Source organism: Anabrus simplex, chromosome 7 (genome assembly GCF_040414725.1).
Source record: "Anabrus simplex isolate iqAnaSimp1 chromosome 7, ASM4041472v1, whole genome shotgun sequence".
NCBI lineage: Eukaryota > Metazoa > Arthropoda > Insecta > Orthoptera > Tettigoniidae > Anabrus > Anabrus simplex.
In genome coordinates, this window is record NC_090271.1 from 280,198,260 (window position 1) to 280,222,923 (window position 24,664).

General features: G+C 38.2%; 1 protein-coding gene across 1 annotated transcript in view; it reads left to right on the plus strand.

The window, feature by feature from the left end:
- Window positions 1-24,664, plus strand: part of LOC136877554 (TBC1 domain family member 14) — a 586,811-nt gene that overhangs the window by 499,497 nt on the left and 62,650 nt on the right. Inside the window, exon 6 of the mRNA XM_067151695.2 lies at window positions 4,881-5,034. Coding sequence (XP_067007796.2) covers window positions 4,881-5,034 — 154 coding nt within the window. The remainder of the gene's footprint in view (window positions 1-4,880; window positions 5,035-24,664) is intronic.

Consider the following 24,664-nt stretch of genomic DNA (forward strand, 5'->3'; position numbering starts at 1 on the left):
AATGAAGAGTGTTGACACTTACCCCTTCGACCGCTGAGATGTTGGCTTACGTTGAGAGTTTTAGAGTAACTGGCAGGCACTGAGCTCTTACTACATGTGTTGTATTTGTGAGGTCTTGGTGGAGGGGGTTGAGCTTGAGAAGGCGTGGCTGAGGGTCCATTCGCTGCGCGTGAGGAAGAGTTGTCGGCAGTGGGCGGAGGGGAGGGGGGCGGTGTGTGTACTGGATTGGTGGGCGTGCTTACTGATTTGGTGCTAAATATTTTGCAAAACTTATTATTCAGAAGGAATGGTTTTTATAATAGAATTGAAATCTGTTCATAAAGAGGACTTTTGTTATTAATTACGTCATTTAAGTTCTTGTCTTTTAGTGTTGATCTAAGAAGATGTATAAGTTTTCGTATTCTGTCATGAGCTTACCTTTTTCAATTCTTTTTAAAATTTGTAAATCCTGATCTACGAGGACGGTTTGAAAAGTTCTCGGAATCGCCGCTAGATGTCAGTGCTAGAGCAACGAGGTTCCCGCGCAATAATCACACATCCTCCGTGAGTGAACACGTGGCGCGTCAGTGCTCTAGCTGCAGGAGTATGGTAGTGACAACTCTTCGTTGCTGTTCCCGCGTAGTGATTTGTGACAATGGGAAAAAACTGAGATTCGAGCAGTGATTAAATACTTTGTGAAGAAAGGTATGAAAGCAAAGGAAATTCATGCCGACTTTCAGAACACACTGGGGGACTCTGCTCCTTCATTTTCAACTGTTGCCAAGTGGACCAGCGAGTTTAAATTTGGTCAGGAGAGCTTGGATGATGATCCGCGTAGTGGACGGCCAAAAAGTGTTACGACCCCAGAATTTATCGTAAAAGTACATAAAATGGTCATGGAGGATCGTCGACTGAAGGTGCGGGAGATTGCTGAAGCTGTAGGGATGTCTTCTGAATGTTTATATTATATTTTAACTGAAGAATTGGGTATGAAAAAATTATCCGACATTGGACAATAAACGCACCAGATTGGAATGTCCGAACAAAGTCTGGCCCATTTTCAGTGCAACCAACAAGACTTTTTGCGCCAGTTTGTGACTACAGATGAAACTTGGGTCCACTACTATACCCCAGAGACAAAACAGCAGTCAAAGCAGTGGACACATGCTGATTCACCACCACCAAAGAAAGCAAAGGCAGTGCATTCGGCTGGAAAGGTCATGGCCTCAGTTTTCTGGGATGCAAAAGGCATTCTGCTGATAGATTATCTTCCTACTGGCCAAACAATTACGGGCCAATACTATGCAAACCTCCTAGACCAACTCCGGGAAAAGATACGCGAAACAAGGCCTGGTTTGGCAAGGAAAAAGGTCATCTTTCATCAGGACAACGCTCCGCCGCACACAAGTGTTATTGCCATGGCAAAACTTCATGAACTGGGGTACGAATTGTTGCCACATCCACCTTATTCACCTGATTTGGCACCATCAGACTCTCATCTATTCCCCAAGCTGAAAATTTTCCTCAGTGGACGGAGATTTTCTACAAGGGAAGAACTGACAGCCGAATTGGAGAGGTATTTTGCAGCCCTGGAGGAATCTCATTTTCAAGATGGGATCAAGGCATTGGAACATCGCTGGACCAAATGCATTAGTCTACAGGGAGACTATGTTAAAAAATAATGGCAGTTCCACCGAGGTAAGATACTTAATTCTAGTACATTCCGAGAACTTTTCAAACCACCTACGTATTGTAGTAAATTTGTGATCTGTTTCTTTCATGTGGTTACTCATCGCAGAGAATTTATTATGTTTTTGGACGTTATAATGTTCTGCATATCTAGTTGAAAAACAGCGGCCATTTTGACCAACATAAGAAAAATTAAAGACTGAGCATTTGAGTCTATATATACTGGAGCTTGAGTATTTATTATTGGTTGAATTGACTGAGTTATGATTAAAAAATAAATTTTGATTTGTATTCTGCATTGTGTACATGATTTTTACCTCATGTTTTCTTAAAGGATTGGTGATTTGATGGCTTTTGGGTTGGTATATGTGAATTTTGCAAATTTTGGTTTGTTGGGTTTTGTTGGAGAAAGGTTTGTGGTTAATTTTAGTCTGACTTTATTAATGATTTTGTTGATCATATCTAGATTGAACCCGTTGAATCTGGCTATTTCTTTTATGAAATCTAATTCTTTTTTTAGATTATTCCGTGAAAGAGGGATTTTTAATGCTTTGTATACTAAACTGTAAGAAGTGGCTTGTTTATGGGAATTTGGGTGCAGACATTCATTTTTTATAGTTATTGGAGTAAATGAAGGCTTGCAGTAAATTTGGAAATCAAATTTGTTCATAACTTGCGTGATTTTGATGCCTAGAAAATTGATTGAATTGTTGTTTTCGTTTTCCTTTGTGAACTTTATATTTATATTATCATCTCACGAACGATGTCACCAAAGGAATGGCAGGAACAAGCACATACGTATACGCTGATGACATGGCCATCGCAGCGACAGATATAGATGAGCTGCAAGTATCGCTAAACACACCATGTGAATGGGCGGAGAGAAACGACATCCAGATAAACGAAGAGAAGACGGAATTGGTAGTATTTAGGAAAGGAGGAAGACTCACTTAAGCAGAGAACATTAAATGCAATGGCAAACTACTTAAGAGGGCTAATAATTTTAAATATCTAGGTATCACAATTCAAACAATGGGAAAGAGTTTCAGTTTACATATAAGATCTAGAGCAGTGGCGGCCACTAGAGCTATGAATGAAATCAGAAACATCACACAACTATCAATTAGCACAGCTATGGACCTGTTTAGGTTAAAGATACTACCTGTTCTGACGTATGGCCTAGAATTAGTGGGAGAATACCGTGCGTATAAACAGCTGGAAGAATTGGAGCGAGTAAAGGCTAGATACCTGAAGAGAATTTTAGGAGTCCCGCAGAATGCAAGATCGAGGCTAGTGTATGAGCTTACCAGGGAGACATTCCTAATAGAGGATCTGAGATGCGAGCTCATACTTCCAGCTAGTACCAGCTTCAAACAGCTTATACAAGATCTGCATGAGAAGAAAAAGAACATACCGGAGGACTTCTATGCAACATCTGCTATGCAAGACAGGACCTGGATGGAAGCTAATCATGATATGCGACACGTGACAACGAGATTGGCGATCCATGGTTTCCACCACAACGTGTGCTGTAACAAATTATTTCACAAACCAAATGATGAATGTGTGTGTGAGTTGTGCTTGGAATTCTGTGATAGATACCATATTGTAAAATGCAGGAATAGACAGAAATCCATCGTAGCTTATAGCAAAGAAAAGTAATGTGAGTGTAATGTAAATGTAATGTAATGGTATTCTGCACGGCATGTGTGCGTTTTCAATAATAATATTATCATCTAAATCATTTAGAAACGTTAGGATGTTATCACTATTGTTAAATTGTTTATCAATAATTACTAATGTGTCGTACCATATAATATATTAATTTCATGTTAACAACTTTGATAAGGACAATGTCCTAATTTTAAAAATTGTATTGTATTGAATAGGTGGATGAATAATAAAACATTCAAGTGTTATTTAATATCAGTAAAATTAAACTCAAATGTGGAGAGTATGAGACATGGGCTGCCAACAGTATATTATGTGTGAAGTGGAAAGATAACAAGGATGTATGCTTTCTTACCACTAAACACAAATCAACTGACATGACGGGGACAGGCAAACTCAGACTAAAGAGAGGACAAACCCCTAGGGAGGAAGTGATAAAGCTCAAGTGTGGCCTTGAATACCAGAAGGGAATGGGTGGGGTTGACCTTTAGGATCAGGTGACAGCTCTGTTCTCTGTCATGCGACGCACAGTAAAAGGATATAGAAAAATATTCTTTTACCTCCTAGATATATGCATTTTCAATTCTTTCACTGTGTATCAAAATATCGCTGCTAACAAAAAAGACGAAGTACACTGACTTCAGAACTGTTCATTTGCCGGAGTTCTCTGTTCGAGGTTGACCTTCAGCGAGCACCACCCCTACCAGATTACAAGCTAAATCATGGGCCCATTTTCCCATGCATATTCCCCCAACAGAGAAGAAAACAAAAATCATGAAAAGGTGTGTTGTATGCTACAGCCGGGGTAAGAGAAGTGAAAGTTGCTGGCAGTGCAAAAAGTGTGGTGTAGCACTTCACTTAGAAGAATGTTTCGAGGTGTACCACACTCAGCAGACATACTAGAAAAGTGGCATTGGTAAGCTTATTCCTTAGTTATTATGCATGCAAATTTTCAGAAAGGAATCTTTACTGGTTGTTTTTTTTTTTTTTTTTTTTTTTTTTAATAATACTGTGCAGGCGACTGCCGTAGTGCGGGATTAAAATGGGTTTTCTCAGTGAATACAAGACGTTCACTAACTGGGATAAATGCACGTAGACTTTTTTTTTTTCTTCAGACTGACTAGTTCTAGCAGTGCCTCTAAATCCACACTAGACAAGTTAATACAATTCTTAAATTTTGGGAATCCTCCATTTTCAGTTCTCTCAACAAGTTATTGTATACTTCAAAATCAGGTCTTCTAAGAAACCAATCTCTAACCCACTTTCTTCTAGAACTCCTTTTCTGATTTTTAATGATAGTAGTGACAACATTAACTGCAACACACATTATCTTCCTTCTCGAACTCAAGCTCATGTTGCACTGAGTGAGTTGCAGAACAGTCTGACCCAGTGTACAAGTAAATCGTTCAGTGATGAGTGTCATCTAGCCGAGCATAGATTTCAGCACAATCATATCTGGGCCATGTTGGATGCAAATACTTGGAATTTTTAGAAAGTGAGCTTCACTATTAGATTGATTCTCAGATATTCTTTGTTTGCAGGGCCCAGGATCGACTGAAGGCTGTAACAGATCCTAAGGAAGGTGGTGAAGGTGGAATGGATGCAGGAGTAGACAATCCTGATAAAGAATCTAGCGTAGAATTGATTAGGTTGGATATCTCCCGCACTTTTCCAAATTTATGCATCTTCCAGCAGGTATGAACACTTTTATTATGTTATCAGTTTGAAATTAAGTAGTTAGTGTTAATGAACTAATTTATATTTCTAGATGCTCTCTGTTCTCCTTTTTAGGAAAAGCTCTGTACAAATCTTGATGTATATTAGCTATTGTACATACTTTTCCATGTGTTTGAACAGTTGTTGTACATGGCAGAAGGGATAATATGGCTTCATTCAGTTGATCAGTCAGTCGCCACTGATCTGCATTTGTGATTGTTGCCCAGGTGACAAGTTCCCTATCAGTTGCTTACCTAGTCTTTTCTTAAATGGTTTCAAAGAAGTCTGAAATTTACGAAACATTTCCCTTGGTAAATTATTCCAATCCCTAATTCCTCTTCCTATAAACAGATATTTGTCCCAATTTTTCCTCTTGAATTCCAACTTTATCTTCATACTAGCTGATGTACCCGTGCTTCGCTACGGGATTCTCAGAAAGACTGACTTTGTGGTTTTCCTAACCTAAAATCAACATAGGTCATTACAAAAACGTAAGTATGAATGTAGCGATTAAAAGCAATGCTATCATAAAATACTCGATCAAATGGAAAGCCGCACGTTTTATCACTTTTAACGACCAGTGCTGCGGTTAGATTGCGGTGCCAATCTAATAGTCCAAAGTTCCAGAGCTGGAATGACCAGGCCGCAGATTGCCATGAACACTCATTTGCCATTATTCCGCTAAATATGCACACTGCTCATTTCAATCAGTGCCTCAGAGTAGGGATTGAATAGCCCGAATGCTATGATGATCCAGTGTGTAACGTACCAGTAGTATCAGAAAATTTATAAACCAGGGGAATGGCATGCTAAAGAAGAAAGTTATCTAACTCCCCAGCTACTTCCCATCATTATTCAGACAGGCTGTTACACTCTGTACGACTGGGCGAGTTGACCGTGTGGTTAGCGGTGCGCAGCTGTGAGCTTGCATCCGAGAGATAGTGGATTCGAATCCCATTGTCGGCAGCGCTGAAGATGGTATTCCGTGGTTTCCCACTTTCACACCAGGCAACTGCTGGGCCTGTACCTTAATTAAGGCCTATGGCACTTCTAGCCCTTTCCTATCACATCGTCGCCATAAAACCTATCTATGTCGGTGCGACGTAAATCAAATAAAAATACTCTGTACGCAGCAGCAATCCTATCTACCGGAGATGAGGGGCAACAGAAGACACAAAGCACATCACGACAAACAATGGTCAATGTAATGTTATTGTTGATCAATGTTATGAGCTTTCTATATTGTAGGCCTTCACATTTAGTTTTCTTTCGACTCTGTGATTTGTAAAATATTTTATACCATAAACTGTAGTTTCTTATTCTCCGACTTTACATACCGATTTTCATTAAATACTGTTTACCCATTTTCTCGTTACTCGGCGCTGATATGGACTTAGTAACAAAAATCCATGAATACCTTTGTGATCATAGCCAGTACGGTAACAATGTATAAGACATGAACAATCGGAAATTTAATACTGTATAACCTTAGTTATGTAGCATTCATCGATTACACCTCTAATAAGAAATATTTGAGAATTACATTTTAGGCCTTCCCCTAAACTACCATTTCACTCAGCGTGAATAAAATAATTTACAGCCTAGACTATAGCGACTTATTTCCTGACTTTGCATACCGATTTTCATCAAGATAGGACTACTAATAACAACAATATTTGAGAATTAAATTTTAGGCCTTCCCCTAAACTACCATTTTACTCAGCGTGAGTAAACCGATTTATAGCCTAGATTGTAGAGGCTCATCCTCCGACTTCACATACCGATTATCATTAGACCACTAATAACATAAATAGTTGAGAATTCAATTTTAGGCCTTCCCCTAAACTACCATTTCACTCAGCATGAGTAAAATGATTTATAGCCTAGATTGTAGAGGCTCATCCCTCGACTTCACATACCGATTTTCATTAAATTCTCTTCAACCGTTTTCTCGTGATGCGTGTACATACATACAGACAGACAGACAGACAGACAGACAGACAGACAGACAGACAGAAATTACGGAAAAGTAAAAAGTGCATTTTCTTGTTACTATGTACGTGACCGATACAGAAATACCATTATTTTCAAATTCTGAGCAATGTACAGACAAAACTCTTATTTTATATATATAGATTATTATGATCTTTCCTACTTTTAAAAACTCCATTCAAGGTTATTCATCTACTATCATCATTCCGTGCCATTTCTCCACCAACAGTTTGGAACATACCAGTTAATCTGTAACTGTGAGGTTGTTCAGTTTGTTGAAACTAAATCGGGATGAATAAATTTGTAAAATACCTGAAAAAGAAAAACTTTAAAATTAGATTATACATGAAAAATATATTTCATTAAGAACACAAGAAATGATTCATTCTTGAAAGAAAACTGTCAGATTCTATCACATACTTTAAATAATAATAATATAATAATATAATATAATATATTATTATTATTATTATTATTATTATTATTATTATTATTATTATTATTATTATTATTATTATTATTATTATTATTATTATTATTGATTGGTTATGCACAACTAGGGAGCACATTTGAACTTACATAGTACAATGTTTTTTTCCTTCCCATTATTCATTCATTCATTCACTTATTCATTGAGTGCCTTTCTGTGTTCTTTTGTTCATCATGTATATTTTCTTTCAGGTTTCTGTGCAAATTTATATTTGCTTACTAAGCTTCTATAAATTTTGCTCTGTCTTCAATGGTTTCCTTGGTAATGCCAATTTCTTCTAGATCTTAATTGACTTTGACTAACCACTTGTTGCGTTTTTCGGGGATATTGCTAGGTTTAGAAGTTTCTTTGTCAGCCTGTTGTTAACCAATCTGTGTATGTGTCCATAGAATTTTAATTGCCCTTTTTTAAACTGTATTTGTAATTTTTTTTCCCCTCTGACTTGATAAATTTCCTTTGGTTTCTTTTTCATCCAAATCCAAATTCGTGTTTTGGTCCTGGGATTTTTCTGAGAATTTTCCTCTTGTTTTTCAGTGTTTTTTTTAAATTTGTGACCTGTTGTTAATTATCAGGGTTTCGAATGCATAAAGCACCTCTGGTTTGATGACTGTGTTGTAGTGCCATATTTATGCTTTTTTTTAAATGTACAACCTGTAACAATAAAGTTTGGTGAATAGTCCTGTTCTATCAACATACTCGTAGATGAACAATGCACGACAGTGACCTACTGTCCTTCGAAATAGTCCCCTCCCATAACTATGCACTGCTGAGATTGGCGATACATGTCCTGGAAACTTTGCAAGAAGGCTTCCTTTGGGATGGTGTTCAAAAGCCTCGTCACGTTTCGTTGGATGTCAGGAATATCGTCAAATCTCTTTCCTTTCAAAATGTGTTTGAGTCGTGGGAATAGAAAGAAGTCTGGAGGATTGAGATCTGGCCTTTAAACGTTCCTGCTTCTGATCATCAGTCAAGTGATGTGGCACAAGTCGAGAACACGTTTTCCTCTTTCCTAACTTCCTGGGTAACGATTTGTCTTACGGATTCTTGGTTAATCTACAGTTCATCCGCTATCATGTGCACAGTTAATCGCCGATCGTTCTTGATTAATGTCCTCACCTTCTCACTGTTTTCGTCACTCACGGCGGTCGTCGGTCTTCTGGTAAAGGGGTTGTCAGAAACACGTTCCCGGCCTCCTTGAAAATGGGCGAACCCCTCTACAGCGCTTGATCTTCATAAACACGTACCAGCATCCCGTGCGTTTCTTTCGGTATTTTGCCAAGCTTAAAACATGATGATGATGATATTTGTTTTACGTCCCACTAACTACTCTTTTACGGTTTTCGGAGACGCCGAGGTGCCGGAATTTAGTCCCGCAGGAGTTCTTTTACGTGCCAGTAAATCTACCGACACGAGGCTGACGTATTTGAGCACCTTCAAATACTACCGGACTGAGCCAGGATCGAACCTGCCAAGTTGGGGCCAGAAGGCCAGCGCCTTAACCGTCTGAGCCACTCAGCCCGGCAAGCTTAAAACAAAACTGTACATTGATCTTATGGTTGTTCATGTTCCTGTTTGCAGTTCAGAACCAACGCACTAAACATGCACTGTGTCAAACAGGTCTTATACGGCACAGACACGATGCTCAACTGAACATCATTGGGAGCAGGTGGCCAAAACCTGCTGCTATGCAGGTAGGATGACCAACCGTCCAGCATTTGCCGGATATGTCCACCTTTTTTCATGCTTGTCCTTTGTCCGGCAGGCATTTATTGCTATTAAATGTCTGGCTTTTTGCATTTGTATTCTTAGTCATTCAGTTTCCTATTGTTTTCTCTGTTGAACAGCTTTTTTTTGCACTTCCTCTATCTCAGTCCATATTCTGGATACCCCTATCAGACTACGTCATTTACTCACTTAATAATAAATCATATCTTAAGTTAGAGCTGTTTGAAGGGCCTGTCACCAAAGTGGTGACACCGCCCGACGTGATCTGTACGTGCTCGGTCGGGGCCGGGGAATTCTCGCCGGGAGTTCACCAGTCAAGTAATGCTGGCTGCGGTATTATGTTGTTTTGTTTTTGTGCTAGTTGGATTCGGACCTTTTGAGTGAGTGGTGTGTTTGTGATTTTATTATGAAATTTGAATAATATTAGTATGTCATCACTCAAACGTGGCGAGGCACAAAAGAGGAAATGTAAGTTCTCGGAGAAACTGAAACAGAAGTACCCGTGTTTTAGAGAGGGACGTAACTAAAGTGAGGCAATATGTTATATTTGTGACTGTTATGTAACTGTTGGAAACAAAGGTGCAGGTGATCTCAAGAGACATATTGCTAGTGAAAAGCATAGAAAAACAATTAGAAGCAGTTCTTCTAGCAGTAATATTGATTAATTTTTCCTGATTAAACATTCCCCACTTGACAGGAAAGTTCGGGCAACAGAGGCAACATTGACATATCACACTATTTCTCACCATCAGTCGTATAGGTCTATGGACTGCACATCAAAGTTGGATAAAGTGCTGTTTGCAGATTCTGAGATTGCTAACAAAGTATCATGCGCTAGAACCAAAACTGAAGCTATCATAAATAGTGTAATCGCCCCTCATTCCATTGACATTATCGCTAAAACATTGAATAATAGTATTCCTTTGTTCGGAGTGGGTACATGGGGCTTTGGAACTTTTCCTATTGTTATACAATATTTCGACTATAAAGAAAATGGTATTCAAACTAAAGTCTTAGAACTACAAACATGTCCTAATAAAACTTCAGAGACAATATCCAAATATGTTTCCGAGACTTTAAAGAAGCATAATATTTCTGCTAAATGCGTTGCTTTTAGTGGAGACAATGCAAATATAAATTTTGGAGGGGTTAATCGTAGAGAAGGCAAAAACGTATTTTCAGCACTTAAAAAAGTAAATTAAATAAACATGTAATCGGAGTTGGATGCCCAGCACATGTACTGCATAATTGTTTGCAACAAGGTGCCGATATACTGCCAGTTGATTTAGAGACTGTAATTTTAAAAGCCTTCTATTATTTCCATATCTATACAATTTGCACTGAACAACTCAAAGAATTCTGAGAGTTTGTTGAAATAAATTATGAACAGTTTTTGTGTCACAGCAAAACAAGGTGGTTAAGTTTGTTTCCTGCAGCAGAAACAATGCTAAAACTGTTTGCAGCTCTAAAGTCGTACTTTCTTTCTCAGCCTTCAAATTCTGTTCCTGCTATAATTAGGTCCTTTTTTGAAAACAAGCTTTCTGAGCCTTACCTGTGGTTTGTTCATTCCACTATGCACATTCTTCACAACAAAATGTCATACATTGAAAAAGGAACGCTCTCTATAGCAGAAGTTGTGATATATTAGGTTCAACTCTGGCCACACTGAATGATAGGATGGAAAATAAATTCATACCTCTTAAAGTCAAAAAGTCTCTGAAATCCCTCACTGAAAATGGCTTCGAAAGAGAATGCATTGCATTGCATTTGTTGTTGGTTTTTTAAAACGTGCATTCAATAGCCTACCTGTTAAAGTGGTGTAACCCTATGATGGAAGAATTTAAGTGTTTCCAATGGATGAAGCTTCATAGCATGAAAGACATTCAGTTTGAAGATGTTCTTCCTTGTCTCGAGTTGCAGTCTAAAGGTGTGGAGATATACGATTCTAAATTTTTTGACCAATTTTGCAATGTTCAGAATTACACTAGGAGTTCCGAAATTGATAAACATACAACATTAGATAAGCAGTGGTGTGAGTTTTTCAAATATAGAACTGACATTGAAACATTTAGTGAGCTGCTTAAAATGTGTCAGTTTTATTTTGCTATTCCAGGTTGCAATGCAACTGTTGAAAGAGTGTTTTCCCTGATTAACACACAGTGGTCAGAAGAAAGAAACCGTTTGCTGACCAAGTCGGTTAAGGGTATCATAATAGTGAAGTACAACTTTAAAAACATGTCATGTGGAGAGTTTTACAATTATTTATTACAAGAAAATAATTCATCTTTGCTGTCAAAAGTGGGTGCAGTCGATAAGTATCACTATAAAATAGCTACAACTTCAGCATCTTCATCAACATAACAGTTATAAGGTATGTAATACTACATTTTGTATGTAAATATTAAAATTCCATTTTTCCTCCATTTTTAGAACATTTTTTTAATGAAAAGTCCTCCTTTTATTAAGAGTATGTCCTCCATTTGAAAATTTAGAGTTGGTCACCCTATACGCAGGTGCAGTGTTGCACGTCGCCAGTGTTGCTGGATTAACCATTCTGACTTCATTCACCGAACTTTATTGTCACAGGTTGTAGATTTGTTGTTGTATCTGTTCCAAGAGATTTTGTAAACTCTTTGCAGTTTAATAGTTCTGTCTTTGTTTGTTTCCGTACTTCTCTCTACTAGTTAAATAATTTATCTCTGTACTTGAATTTATCTACAGGGAAGATTTTCCTAATTTGGTGTTTAATTATTGATTGTCAAATCTTGATTTAGTTCCATATAATAATAATAATAATAATATTATTATTATTATTATTATTATTATTATTATTATTATTATTATTATTATTATTATTATTATTATTGTAGTAGTAGTAGTACTGGGCGGTACACCACTACGACGCAAGTTCAAATCTTGCGCCAATTGAAACTCCTCTACAGGAGAAACCCTGAACTGTAACAACAGAATCAACTCTCCTGTTTATCAGAAGATGTCACTGGGTGTTTTTGATTTGCTTTTGTTGATCAAGAAGTGTGGACATTCTCTAACAGGTGTCTCTACTAAAAACTATGATAATGCACTCTGGTGCGAAGGAATGAACTTTCTTGGAGAAATTTGGTATTCATAAGTTTTGTTTTTACTAAATTTTGTTCTTTCATTTGGGGGTTGGCAATATTAAGCTTTCTTTCCGCCTGTTTTGAATTTAACCAATCCTAAATTTCTGTAATTAACTTCCCACCAATTAGGTGTTTCTTCATCGATTTGTGTGTAACCTTCGCTGTTAACCAATAAACGTTTGTGGGCGGGTCTTAATCATTCATGAAAGGTCTCGAATTTTCCGCGAGGGTATAAAAACTCCTGATTTTCTTGTCTCTGCGCCACTTCAATAACATCTAGCTTAGCGTGTGGATATGTAGCAGGGGGCGGGAAGCGCCTCTTTCTTCAGGCAACAGATCTTCAACAAGGTAATGGCCATTTAACATCTTTTCTTGCTAGCTCAGCAGTTTAACTCGCGGGGAAGGTTCGAAACCTTTAATATGTAACCAACCTTTTTAAAATGTAAATCCCATTTCAGTCTATGTAAAAACTACAAATTTCTTTAGCTGTAAATTGGGGATAGAGAGTGCTTTACCCTCTCAAGCTCCCCTTCATTTTGAAGTTGAGGTGACTACGTTTTCATAACTGAGTTTTTTTTTTTATTTTGCTAGGGGCTTTACGTCGCACCGACACAGAGGTCTTATGGCGACGATGGGAGAGGAAAGGCCTAGGAGTTGGAAGGAAGCGGCCGTGGCCTTAATTAAGGTACAGCCCCAGCATTTGCCTGGTGTGAAAATGGGAAACCACGGAAAACCATTTTCAGGGCTGCCGATAGTGGGATTCGAACCTACTATCTCCCGGATTCAAGTTCACTGCCGCGCGCCTCTACGCGCACGGCCAACTCGCCCGGTAACTGAGTTTCTACTCTTCCTTAAAGTGTTTAAGTTTTCCCTATACGAGTCACCTCGCTAGCTTGGGATTAGCCCCTGTGTAATTGTCGTAGCGCCACTTAGGTATTTTACAAGCGTTCATGTAGGAGTGCAAGTCTCGCCTCCTTTCACCTTGTTTTTTGGCCATTTATAATTAATCACATATTTTTCTTGTAAGGCCCAGTAGAGTGGGTACAAGTTACCCCTGTTTATTTATAAGTGTGCCTTGAGGGCAGTTTGTAGTAAAGTCCGTTGATGGCCTCTTAAGAGGCTTGAAAGATTGAGAACGGGTCAGTTCTTTCTGGTATTTTGAAAGGTGCCTCGGGGAGGCGTGACATTTTGATTGCCGGGAGTTATTGCTCCATGTAATTAGGGGCGTTCTGTCCTTTGGTATTTTGTGGTGTGAGCTGAGAGCTCAAGGATTGACGAATTTGGGCTCATAGCCCAGAAATTGTAAAGACCCCTTAACTTGTTCTTTCTTTTGTAAAGTGGTATTGTACCTGATTTTCTTTGTTATTTCACCTAGTGAAAATTGTTAAATGTTGTTATCTGTTGAAAATATAACCTTTATTTAAATTTTAATTCATCTTTAAGACTTGTAGCTGGACCCATTCCAGCCCGCACCTTCTTTCACCTCTGCCTTCCACGGAAAACTCCGTAATATTATTATTATTATTATTATTATTATTATTATTATTATTATTATTATTATTATTATTATTATTATAAATATTTTTGCTACATTCAGTTTCTGTGTACATCCTCGTAATAATTGTTGAAATGTTAGAACTTATATTAATGAGGTATACAGTAACAATGTTTACATGTTAAGAATGGTATGGGTTAGTAAAGGGTAGTCACCAGTTGTATGAACATTATTTTCAGTTTCAGTTATTAGAGTTGTAAATATTAGTTGTAAAAAATGTCTTGTTGAAAATAAAGTTTGTATTTGTTGAAACACAGTCACCCTTCCCCCCCCCCCCCTCCTCCCTACCACAAAAAAAATGCTTTAACGCTTTTGCAATTGTGAGTGTAGATTTAAAATTGCCTAGATACAAATTATTATTTTTGACTTTGTTCACTCAGCTCTCAGTTTGTATCTTTAACTATTATATAGCAATGAATTATTAACTTTATATATATTCTCTAGATTTAAATTATGTATGTTTATTTCCAATCTAAAAGTATTTGGGGTATTCAATTTACCTCTGAATTATGCACTCACGTTTGTGAGTGTTGGGAGTGTACGTGTACCTCCCGGGTTTGAGGTTAAGTTCATCAGACATGCATTTATTACTATTAAAGTAGCTCTCATTACCTATCTATTGTCCTTATTACTAATTACAATGTTGAATCGTATGTTTACATACTGGCAGTATATTTTCACTTAGTTGTAATTGTTTTAATATACATTACAGTCTATATTGTCTACGTCTAGTTTTAAGAAAAATGTAGTCCAACATCTCTATAACTTTTCAGATAAAGTGCAGGCACTAGAAAATCTCGTAGATGATCCAGAGGCTATTCAGGATTTATTAGACACATCAGATATTGAGGACTTTGATGAAAGTGATGACCAGTCAGTACAGGAACCAGAACCCTGTGCAGATGGTTCTAGTTCAGACTCTGAAATAGAAGTGCCAGTGAACCCAGTTCCTTCGACAAGTGTCACATGGTCTAAGAAAGTATTCAAATGTAAATCTGGTCCTGAAGTTATTTCTATAGAAGGGGAAAGTCCAGTTTCGGTGAGTCAAATTTACGTACTTCTTGACTAAATTTGTTTTATCGAAATTATAATGGTCTTAAATTACTCATTTCTTTTTAACAGATGCTGATGCCAACAGAATACTTTATGCATTACTTCAGCGAGGAATTGTTTGAAGTTGCTGCTGCCTGTACATCTCAGTACCATTTAGCAGTTAATGGGAAGGAGCTTAAGCCTAAAACTATGCCAGAGGAAATGAAGGTATTTTTTGGATTACATGCGCTAATGGGATGCATCAAGTTTCCACGTATTCATATATACTGGCAACAACAGTTCCGATATGAACCAGTAGTGTCCGCAATGAGTAGGGACAGATTTTATTTGTTACGCACAATTATTCATTTTGTTGACACAATGGCTGTGTCAGAAGACATGAAGAAAAGTAACAAGCTTTGGAAAGTCCGGCCAGTGATCAATTCTGTTCGCAGCCGGTGTCTGCAAATTGAGTGAAGACCAAATCACTACTCAGTTGAGGAACAATTGATACCCTTCAGTGGTAGATGTGCAGTACGCCAATTTGTTAGAATAAACCAAGACCAGTTGGGCTTAAGAATTTCATCCTGACGACCTCAGAAGGCTTAGTTCTGGACTTCAAAATTTACCAAGGCTTGACTATGCCACTAAAAGAATGAGCTCTAGGGTTAGGGCCAGCTGTTGTTCCACATCTCGTTGAAATGCTGCGTTCTGGCAGTTACACTTACTTTGATCGTTATTTTATGACAATCCCATTTCTTTATTGATTGCTTGAACTTATATAGAGGGAATTGGAACGATAATGGCTAATCGTTTCAAAGGCTATCAAATTCCAGAAAGATTCCAAAGTGAAGAGGAGTGAAAGTGAGGAAATAGTTAGCACTGATGGGAACCTGACTATCGTTAAATGGAAAGACAACAAATCCGTCCTCATCGCTTCCACATGTTGCGGGACGGAACCAAAATCCATAGTAAAGCGCTGAGATAAAACACTAAAGCAACATGTTGATGTCAGTTCACCAGCCGTAATTTCTCTGTACAATCCAAAAAATGGGAGGCGTGGATTCGTGTGATCAATCCATGGAATGCTACAGGACATGGATTAAGTCTAAGAAGTGGACTGTAAAGTTAATTCTACACATGTTAGACTTGGCTATTGTAAATAGCTGGAATGAGTACTGTACAGACTGCAAGTTGGATGGAAAAGCACCAAGAGAGATGATGGACCTGCTAGCTTTCCGGTTGGCCGTTGGAGAGTACCTTCTAGGTGGATCCAAGAAAAAAATGAATGACGATTTCAGTGAATGAAGAGAATGGGAACATGTCTCCCCCACAGAAAAGACCTTACAGGTAAGCCCGGAGAAGACGAACGACTTGATGGTTTTGAACATTATCTGGTTGTAGATAATTTGAAGGCTCCACTATGTTGCAGACTTCACAGCTGCCAACAGAGATTTTGCACACGGTGCATGAAATGCAATGTTTACCTCTGTTTAAATAAAGGCAGTAATTGTTTCCATTTGTTTCACACAGTGAAGTAGAGACAATAATGCACTGTGGGACAAAAATGCACAGTAGAAATTCCGTCGTGAAGACAAATCCTGAAGTGACATCTAGCTTGCTGTAATCAGTATTTATGTTGTCATAATTTGTTGTATTTCTGGTTACAAGCTAATAAACATTTACTTCAGTTAAGGATATGATTGAAAAAATTGTCTTTAATTAATAAAACGCAGTTTGCGATGACAAATGCCAACTCTGAGCCATCCTCATTGCCTTAGTGAATCTGATACTCACAATTGTGAGGGTTATGGTTTACTACTGACCCTCACAATTGTGAGGGGTCAAAAAATACCCCTAGTGGCATTTGTAAATTAGAAAAATGACATTTCTGGTATTATTTAGACCACAACTTATCAGAAAAAGAAAAAAAATGAATTTAACTCTACATTAACCCAACAATGCTTTGTGTTGTTTTTATGAAATACAGAAAAAAAGTTATATCTAAAATTTCTACCATTTCAAGCATGGCAATAGTCAATAAATATTTTTAAAATTAGTTCAGGTGCAGACTCTGTAATGCTCATTCAAATCCACTGTTCGCATGCCCCATGGCTGCTTAACAAACATATCCATAAACGACTGATCGCCTAGCAGCTACCACTGCCAAAAAATCCGCATCAAACATAAATACACTGTGAATTTCAGCCAGTTCACCGTAGCATACTCCTATGGTGTGATACTGTCTGTTCGGAGGTCCGTGTTCCAAATCCCTCCCCTGGCGTCCCCCCCCCTCTCTCTCTCTCTTAAGCCACTTGCAGATTTAACAACACCGCCTCACCAAGCACGTTTGAATTTTTCTGCAAAGTGATCGTATGGCTAACTTCAGCAGCTGTAAAATGACAACAGCCTGAGATAATGAATTATTTTTTAAAGATTATTTATTAGTATTGTCGTATCCCTGTCAACAAGTGAGATGACCGAGCTCGATAGCTGCAGTCGCTTAAGTGCGGCCAGTATCCAGTAATCGGGAGATAGTGGGTTCGAGTCCCACTGTCGGCAGCCCTGAAGATGGTTTTCCGTGGTTTCTCATTTTCACCCCAGGCAAATGCCGGGGCTGTACCTTAATTAAGGCCACGGCCACTTCCTTCCAATTCCTAGGCCTTTCCTATCCCATCGTCGCCATAAGACATATCTGTGTCGGTGCGACGTAAAGCAAAAAAAAAAAAAAAACAAGTGAGACGCCGAGCGGTAAGTGGAATCACCTGACGGCTAACAACAGTACTAAAAACGAAAGGGATATAGGATGGTAATTTATAGGCGTTAGGTAAGTTGGTTATTAAGAGTTGATACTCATGATTTCCTATATATGTGCATATATTAACAGATGATGTACAAAGAATATACACGTACAATTGAAGTCTGTCACTTAGTATGACGTACTGGAACTAGCCTTCCTCAGAACGGCTATTCCAAGTAAATGGAAGTGGACTCTAAAACATTAGAGTACTACTGAAATGCTAAAGCAATGTAAAAACAGAGTATCGTGGAGTCTCACAGAGATTCCTCAAGCTTTAAGTTGCCAACTACGATAAAACCAGAAAAACTAGGGCTTAGTCGAGAATCAAAGTATGAATGATGAATACCAAGCATTAGCACCACCAATCAACTTGATCTACTAAGGAATATTCTAACGAGGGAAGTACCCCGGCTCGAACGGCTAAAACCGACAGAAAGTGGGCTTAAAGTATACGGTGTAGGGGAGAGTGGGGCAGTTTCATACAGTTTTAAATTTCCCACCTTTAAGGGTAGAGAGTGCCATCTTTTTTATTCTTATTAACTCCTTTTGACTTCATCTACTTCCTGTGCAAGTTGTAGCATCATAGCATCTGTTGACGAGAAGCTGTGCTGAAAAGTTTAATTTTGGTGATTTTTTAAAAATATTCATGCTGTGAAATAGTTAGGTAAGTCTTTTGATTCACTGTGTTTGATTCTGAAATAAGTTTCACATCATACTACACTCTTCACTGCAACTTATGTATAAGTTACAGTAGTCTCCATAACTTATGAAAAGCCAGATGGCAAGATTAGTAAAATAACTGCCTATGGGGCACTTTCATACAATGGTTTGGGGCACTTTCATACACCCCCTTATATCTATTTTTTTTTGCTAGGGGGCTTTACGTCGCACCGACACAGATAGGTCTTATGGCGATGATGGGATGGGAAAGGCCTAGGAGTTGGAAGGAAGCGGCCGTGGCCTTAATTAAGGTACAGCCCCAGCATTTGCCTGGTATAGCCTATCTATTTTTAAAGCAAAAAGGATATAATTGGGGCTGCTAGGCCTAGTGGCTGGGTTGCAGGAACATCTTTTCTTGAAATCATCAAGCATCTCCAAAAGATATGCAAGTCTTCTAAGGATGATTTATAACATACCATAACTGACAAATGTACCCATTCAGTCAGTCATTTTTCAAGATCAACATTGTGTCTTCATTCAGGAAGACAGGACTTTGGTCTCCAAATCATTTTGTCTTTACTGACAAAGACTTTGCTGTATCTTTGACAACAGATCGCCCATGCCCTCCACAGGATTGCACACAAATTTGTACATCTTCAGATCCTGCCCATCATGAGGAAGTCATGTCCAAGAACCATCCAGTAACATACCCACTTCAGCTTCTCCCACTTCCACGCCAACACCCAATTCCAAGGCAACCCTCAAAAACCTACAATTACACCAGAATATATCCACCCTTACCCCAAAGCAAATCCTTTAACACTTAAAGACACTGGACGAGCTAAAGGAAAGTCAAGAATTCTGACTACCACCACTCCTGAAAAAGAAAGATTGGAGGAAATGATGAAGCTTAAGAATAAAACGAAAAGAAAGCCAAACAAGATGACATCCTCGAATCTCCCTAGACGAAAATTATTTAAATCTGGCAAGGAATCTGTAGGCTTCAATTCTTCAAGCAGTGAAGAAAGTGTTGCTGTAACAAGTGGTGAAAGTGAACTTGAGTTTAGTGACCAAGATGTTGACTTACCGCTGCTTGATAAAAGCAGTGATATTGAGCTTAATGACTTCGTTCTGGTTGAGTTTGCAACAAAAAGAACAAAGAAATACTTCATTTGTCAAGTTGATGAGAAAATCAATGATTCAGAGTTTCTCAAACTTTTCACGTACAAATTATAAAAAGAAATTTGTTTTCCATGAAAAGAAAGATGTCAGTGAAATTTCTCAGGCTGATGTTCGCACTAAATTTCCACAGCCTACCATGGTTGGAGGAACAGCTCGAGCAATTTCCTTAACTTTTTCTGTAGATCTGACTGAATTCAGTTTAGGATAGGCTAGTGGTGTTTTTATATGAATAAAAGCATGTTTTGTCAATATTGTAGAACATGTATGAAAGTGCCCCTGCAATGTATGATACTGCCCCATGTTGGGGTACTTTCATACAAATTACATGTTTATAAATATTTTTAAATTGTTTTATAGGAATTAACTAAATGAGTAATTAATTAAGTCCAACTTGTTTCTAATATAACAGTGTTTGTGTAACACTTGTTTTTAGCCATTTAGATTGCAAAATACAGCCACTAAATCTTCTTAAGTGTTAATAGGTAGAATGTGTATGAAACTGCCCCACTCTACCCTACCTATGTTAATAGCTATCAAGGCCATTCATCTGTAAAAGTACGTGTTCGGTCGCCAGCGCCATCTGACAGTCAGCGCACAGGTCGCGCTGCATTGGAGCTGTACATGCAATGCGTATTAGTCGGTTTCAGTGTGTCGTAGTATAGTGCACACACAAACGTCCGACATGAGTAGATGGAAGCCAATCAACCCTGTGAATGTTGTGAAGTTGCTGCCCGAAAAGGTACGCCGACACTACAAACTGGATAATGAAGATGTAAGTGGAGTGAAGGACGGGCCATTTGCATGCATGTTATGTGATATCATAACGCAGAAATACAGAAAAACATGTACGAACAAGTGTGATATGGAGTATTCATGACTGAACATTGGACAACATTTATGAGGATTATTATAATCGCGCTGGACAATTTTGAAGCATCGTTGCATTTTGTCAGGGCCTTCAAAGACGAATATAATATTTCGTCCAGACATATCACTATGTTCATGGCTTGCAAAGAGATTGTAGAAGAGCATGTTATTATACAACCAGCAGAAACATTTGTGGCTGACGTGAACATGTTTATTCAAGACGGGGATATAATGAAGGAATGCGTGTGGAATAGTGATCAGAGCCAATTGTTTTATGAACTAACGTCTTCTGCAACACTTTCAAACAGAGGGGAAAATAAACGGTTGGTCTGGTACAGTCTGTGCATAATTCTATGCATAGTTACACAATTGATGTGGCTGTGTCCATGAATGGCAAATTACCGAACAAGCTTTACATTTGTCTGCAGAAAAAGGATGGAACGTTTGGTCCGCAGGTTGCAAAGAAACTGACAGTAATGTGTCCACTGAACATCCATGTTGAAGCGAGTAAAAGTGGAAAAATGACTAAAGCACATATGAAGAGCTTCTTTAATTCGGTCGTCGTTGAAACATATTGGTGAGAGAGGTCTATCACTTTGCGATTCCTGGTCAGGACACAAGACTACAGCGTCATTGAAGAATGTTTTCCAAATAAAGATATTACATTAAAGATATTGCCACCAAAGACAGCCAAATACTGTCAAACTCTGGATGTAGATGTTGTAGGCAATACAAGTTCTATGTCAGACGTATTGTTGATTTTGTACGTTTGCAAATAGATACCACGCAGGCCACTTTATATGATCGATACTTCATCATCCGTCTTCACTCCGTCATCTAAAACCAACTATCTCCACCGAGATGAAGACCTATGTTAACATCCACATGGCAAAGAGCAGGTTATGATGTGGATGTTCCTGTTGCTTCGTTTGATAATATGATCACCGTTGCATTTGAGTTTGGACTATTGCAATGCGGGAACATTGTACATAATGTAGTATGTCTACATGTTTCCCTCGTTAAGTGTGCATATTTTTCCATTCCGCTGTGTTTTAATCAGTTCATTGAAACTCCACATTTACACTTCGACTTCGTATAAAGGACAACACAGTATCTTCCATTGTGGGAAAGATGACTATGTCAACACGGTACTGTGTCAACACGGTACTGTGTCAACACGGTACTGCATGTGTTAAGAGTTCTTGTTGCAACCACATGTTCAACCTTTTGCCAAATGATACTGCACCACATCTGTTTCTTGTTACTATAATGGTCCGAAGTGCCTGTTGCATGGTAGTTTCTGCTGCGAATTGTGTTTCTGCAATCTTCGCACGCTGTGACATCTAAACATTGATTGTACGCTAATGCGGGGCTTAACAGATAAATGCCCTTGATGGGTAGTAGAACAGACATATCTTCGTATGTTAAGTGCACTTCCAGTTGGTTTTAGCCGTTTGAGCTGGGGTACTTCCCTCGTAAGTAGTGAGACCTCTTGCAGAATCGATCGCGATTCCCTGACGTGAGCGGAAGGCAAGGCTTCCAAAGCGAAGACTAAGCAATAAGTTATTTGTTCCTTCAATTACATCCGTATTTAAAGGAACTAGCAATTGATATGAGAGTCTCCCCCTACTCTTTAGCTAAAGCCTTTCTGGCTTCCTATTGGTTCTACCTTATCCCCCATGTATCGCAACTCCCACTGTGCACATGGCAATTATTATGATCATGAAGACTTCTCGCCTTTAACCCCTGTCTTCATAACCTAACTTCCCCATTAAAATACTAGTCATCATAAATATGATTCTCTGTCTTGTATCACTTAATTGGGTGGCCCATTTCTTGCTATCTCCAGACGATAGGACGTGCCCATTTAGATTGCCCTATCAAATTCCTCGTAAGGCTTCCTGAACTCACAAGACTCTGTTTTTAACTTCATTCCTTATCACCCCAACACATGGCTGCTTAGACAGCACGGCCAATGGATTGAGTTTTCAAAGCAATCACTGGGTACTACTTATATTATGTAATACTACTTGATGCAGGTTCGTGTCCCTGGTTTCCACCTGAGTACACGTACATACAGGGTTAATTACTGCGTTTACATGGCACGTTACATTTTAGCAATATTTCATTACATTACCATATCATACACTTACATTTCATAGATACCTTGTAACTTATTACATTTTGGCATTAATACAATTCCCTTTACCCTTCATACAATAAACTATCATTTTTCGCATCAATACATTTCACATTATAATTAATATATCATTTCACAGTAAATCATATTGCATGAACACATTTCAATTTATATATTCCACAGTACGTATAGTACTTAATATAACTCAGTTTACATTTAACATTTTTCATTTCACATTTCACAGTAATTAATACATATCAATTTATATATTTCACAGTATATATAAAACGCTTCATTTTTCATTTCACAGTACTTAATATAACTCATTTACATTTCACATTTGACAGTAATTAATACATACCAATTATATATTTCACAGTACATGTAACATTACCTTCCTGCCTTCTCTGGTCGGTTTTTACTTCCGTACCAAATTCTTGGAATGGACGGCTTGGAGATTGCAATAGCAACTCGGTTTCCCTGACTATACTTCTTGAGTAAGCCTTACAAACGTGTACAGTCACTGCTGATACATCACCCGTACCAAACTCATTGGAATTGACACTTGGATTGTGCCTCTCTCGACACGTCCGAACTGTGCCTTTTTAGGCCAGTCTCACAAATTTTTGTGCAGTTACTACTGATACATTACCCGTACCAAACTCATAGGAATGGGTGCTTGGATCGTGCCTCTCTCGACACGTCCGAACTGTGCCTCCTTAGTCCAGTCACATGAAATTTACCGTAACATAAGGTTGCCTATTTGACTCTGCCGTTTGGCAAGTCTTTTTATTTACTTTCACAACTTTAAAGTTACATTTGTTACATTACAGCTTGAACGCTGTCTTACTAGTGATTCATTACTTATACAATGGTCATTGAAATTTTTACTTTGCTTGTGTGGTTACGCTCCCCCTTTATTGCCTCCTGGGCTCTCTGATGAGAGACCTTTCATTCAGCTCTATACTGCAAGTAGTAAGATCTGTCATACTTCTACCCCTGTGCTCATTTACACGCTTTCCTCTTACATACTCCTGTCTATCAAAGTGCACTGTGACGTCCTCGTCTGAACAATGTGAATTAGCTCCATTAATTGTGGTTTGGCGGCTACATACCTTTCCGCAACACTCATCTCCTAGCTCTGACAATTTATGAGCAAGTCTAAATCTTTTGCAACAGCAGAAACATAATAATAACAAAATAGCAGCAATTGTTCCTCCACCTACATAAGACAGAAAATTCAACTTATCCAATTTATGATTTTGTTTTAATTCATCCTCCTGTTCAAGTATTAACTTTTCAACTTCCTCTACCTTATGACTTGCTAATTTTAATTCCTCTGCATGGTGAAGCACATTACCAACGGTATCTTTCCTTCATCCTGCAATTGACTCGATTTATGTTAATTCCTAAATGATCGCAACAGTCATACTGTAACAATAGATCAGGTACAACCCTTGATCTTTGGTACTATTCGTTTTAATTACATTTGAAGATTGAATTTTTGATTTAGGCCCAAAGGCCGTACATCTATTAAACATTGTTATTATTCCTGTACCTGTTAACTTAGCATCACTTGTGTGCAACTCCTGACATACTACTGTTATCTTTACCTCCTGTGGAGCAATATAAATCCATTTATTTTTTCTTAAGGGAAACCACATTACTTCTTATATTCTAATTACATTTTTTTGACAATCTTGTGGCATAACCTGTTCCCCTGTCAACAGTTTTACTACACATTACTCATGTGAATGAGCTAATTTGATAGCAAATTCTTGTTTGCATACCTTAAGTTTATCATTCAACCTTTTACAATTATTAATTTGATTTTCAATTAACATTACATAATTTTGCCTGTTCTGATACAAAAGTATAAATTCCTTTTCACTCTTGTTGGGAATGGTATAACCTTTATAAGATCATATTTGACCTTATCTACCAATGGCACCTTTACAATGTAACCTAGTATCTCCTTAGTAATGAACACTTCAATCTCTGCTGTTCTAGTTATTAGATAGCCATAAGCCAGTCTCAACTCAACAGG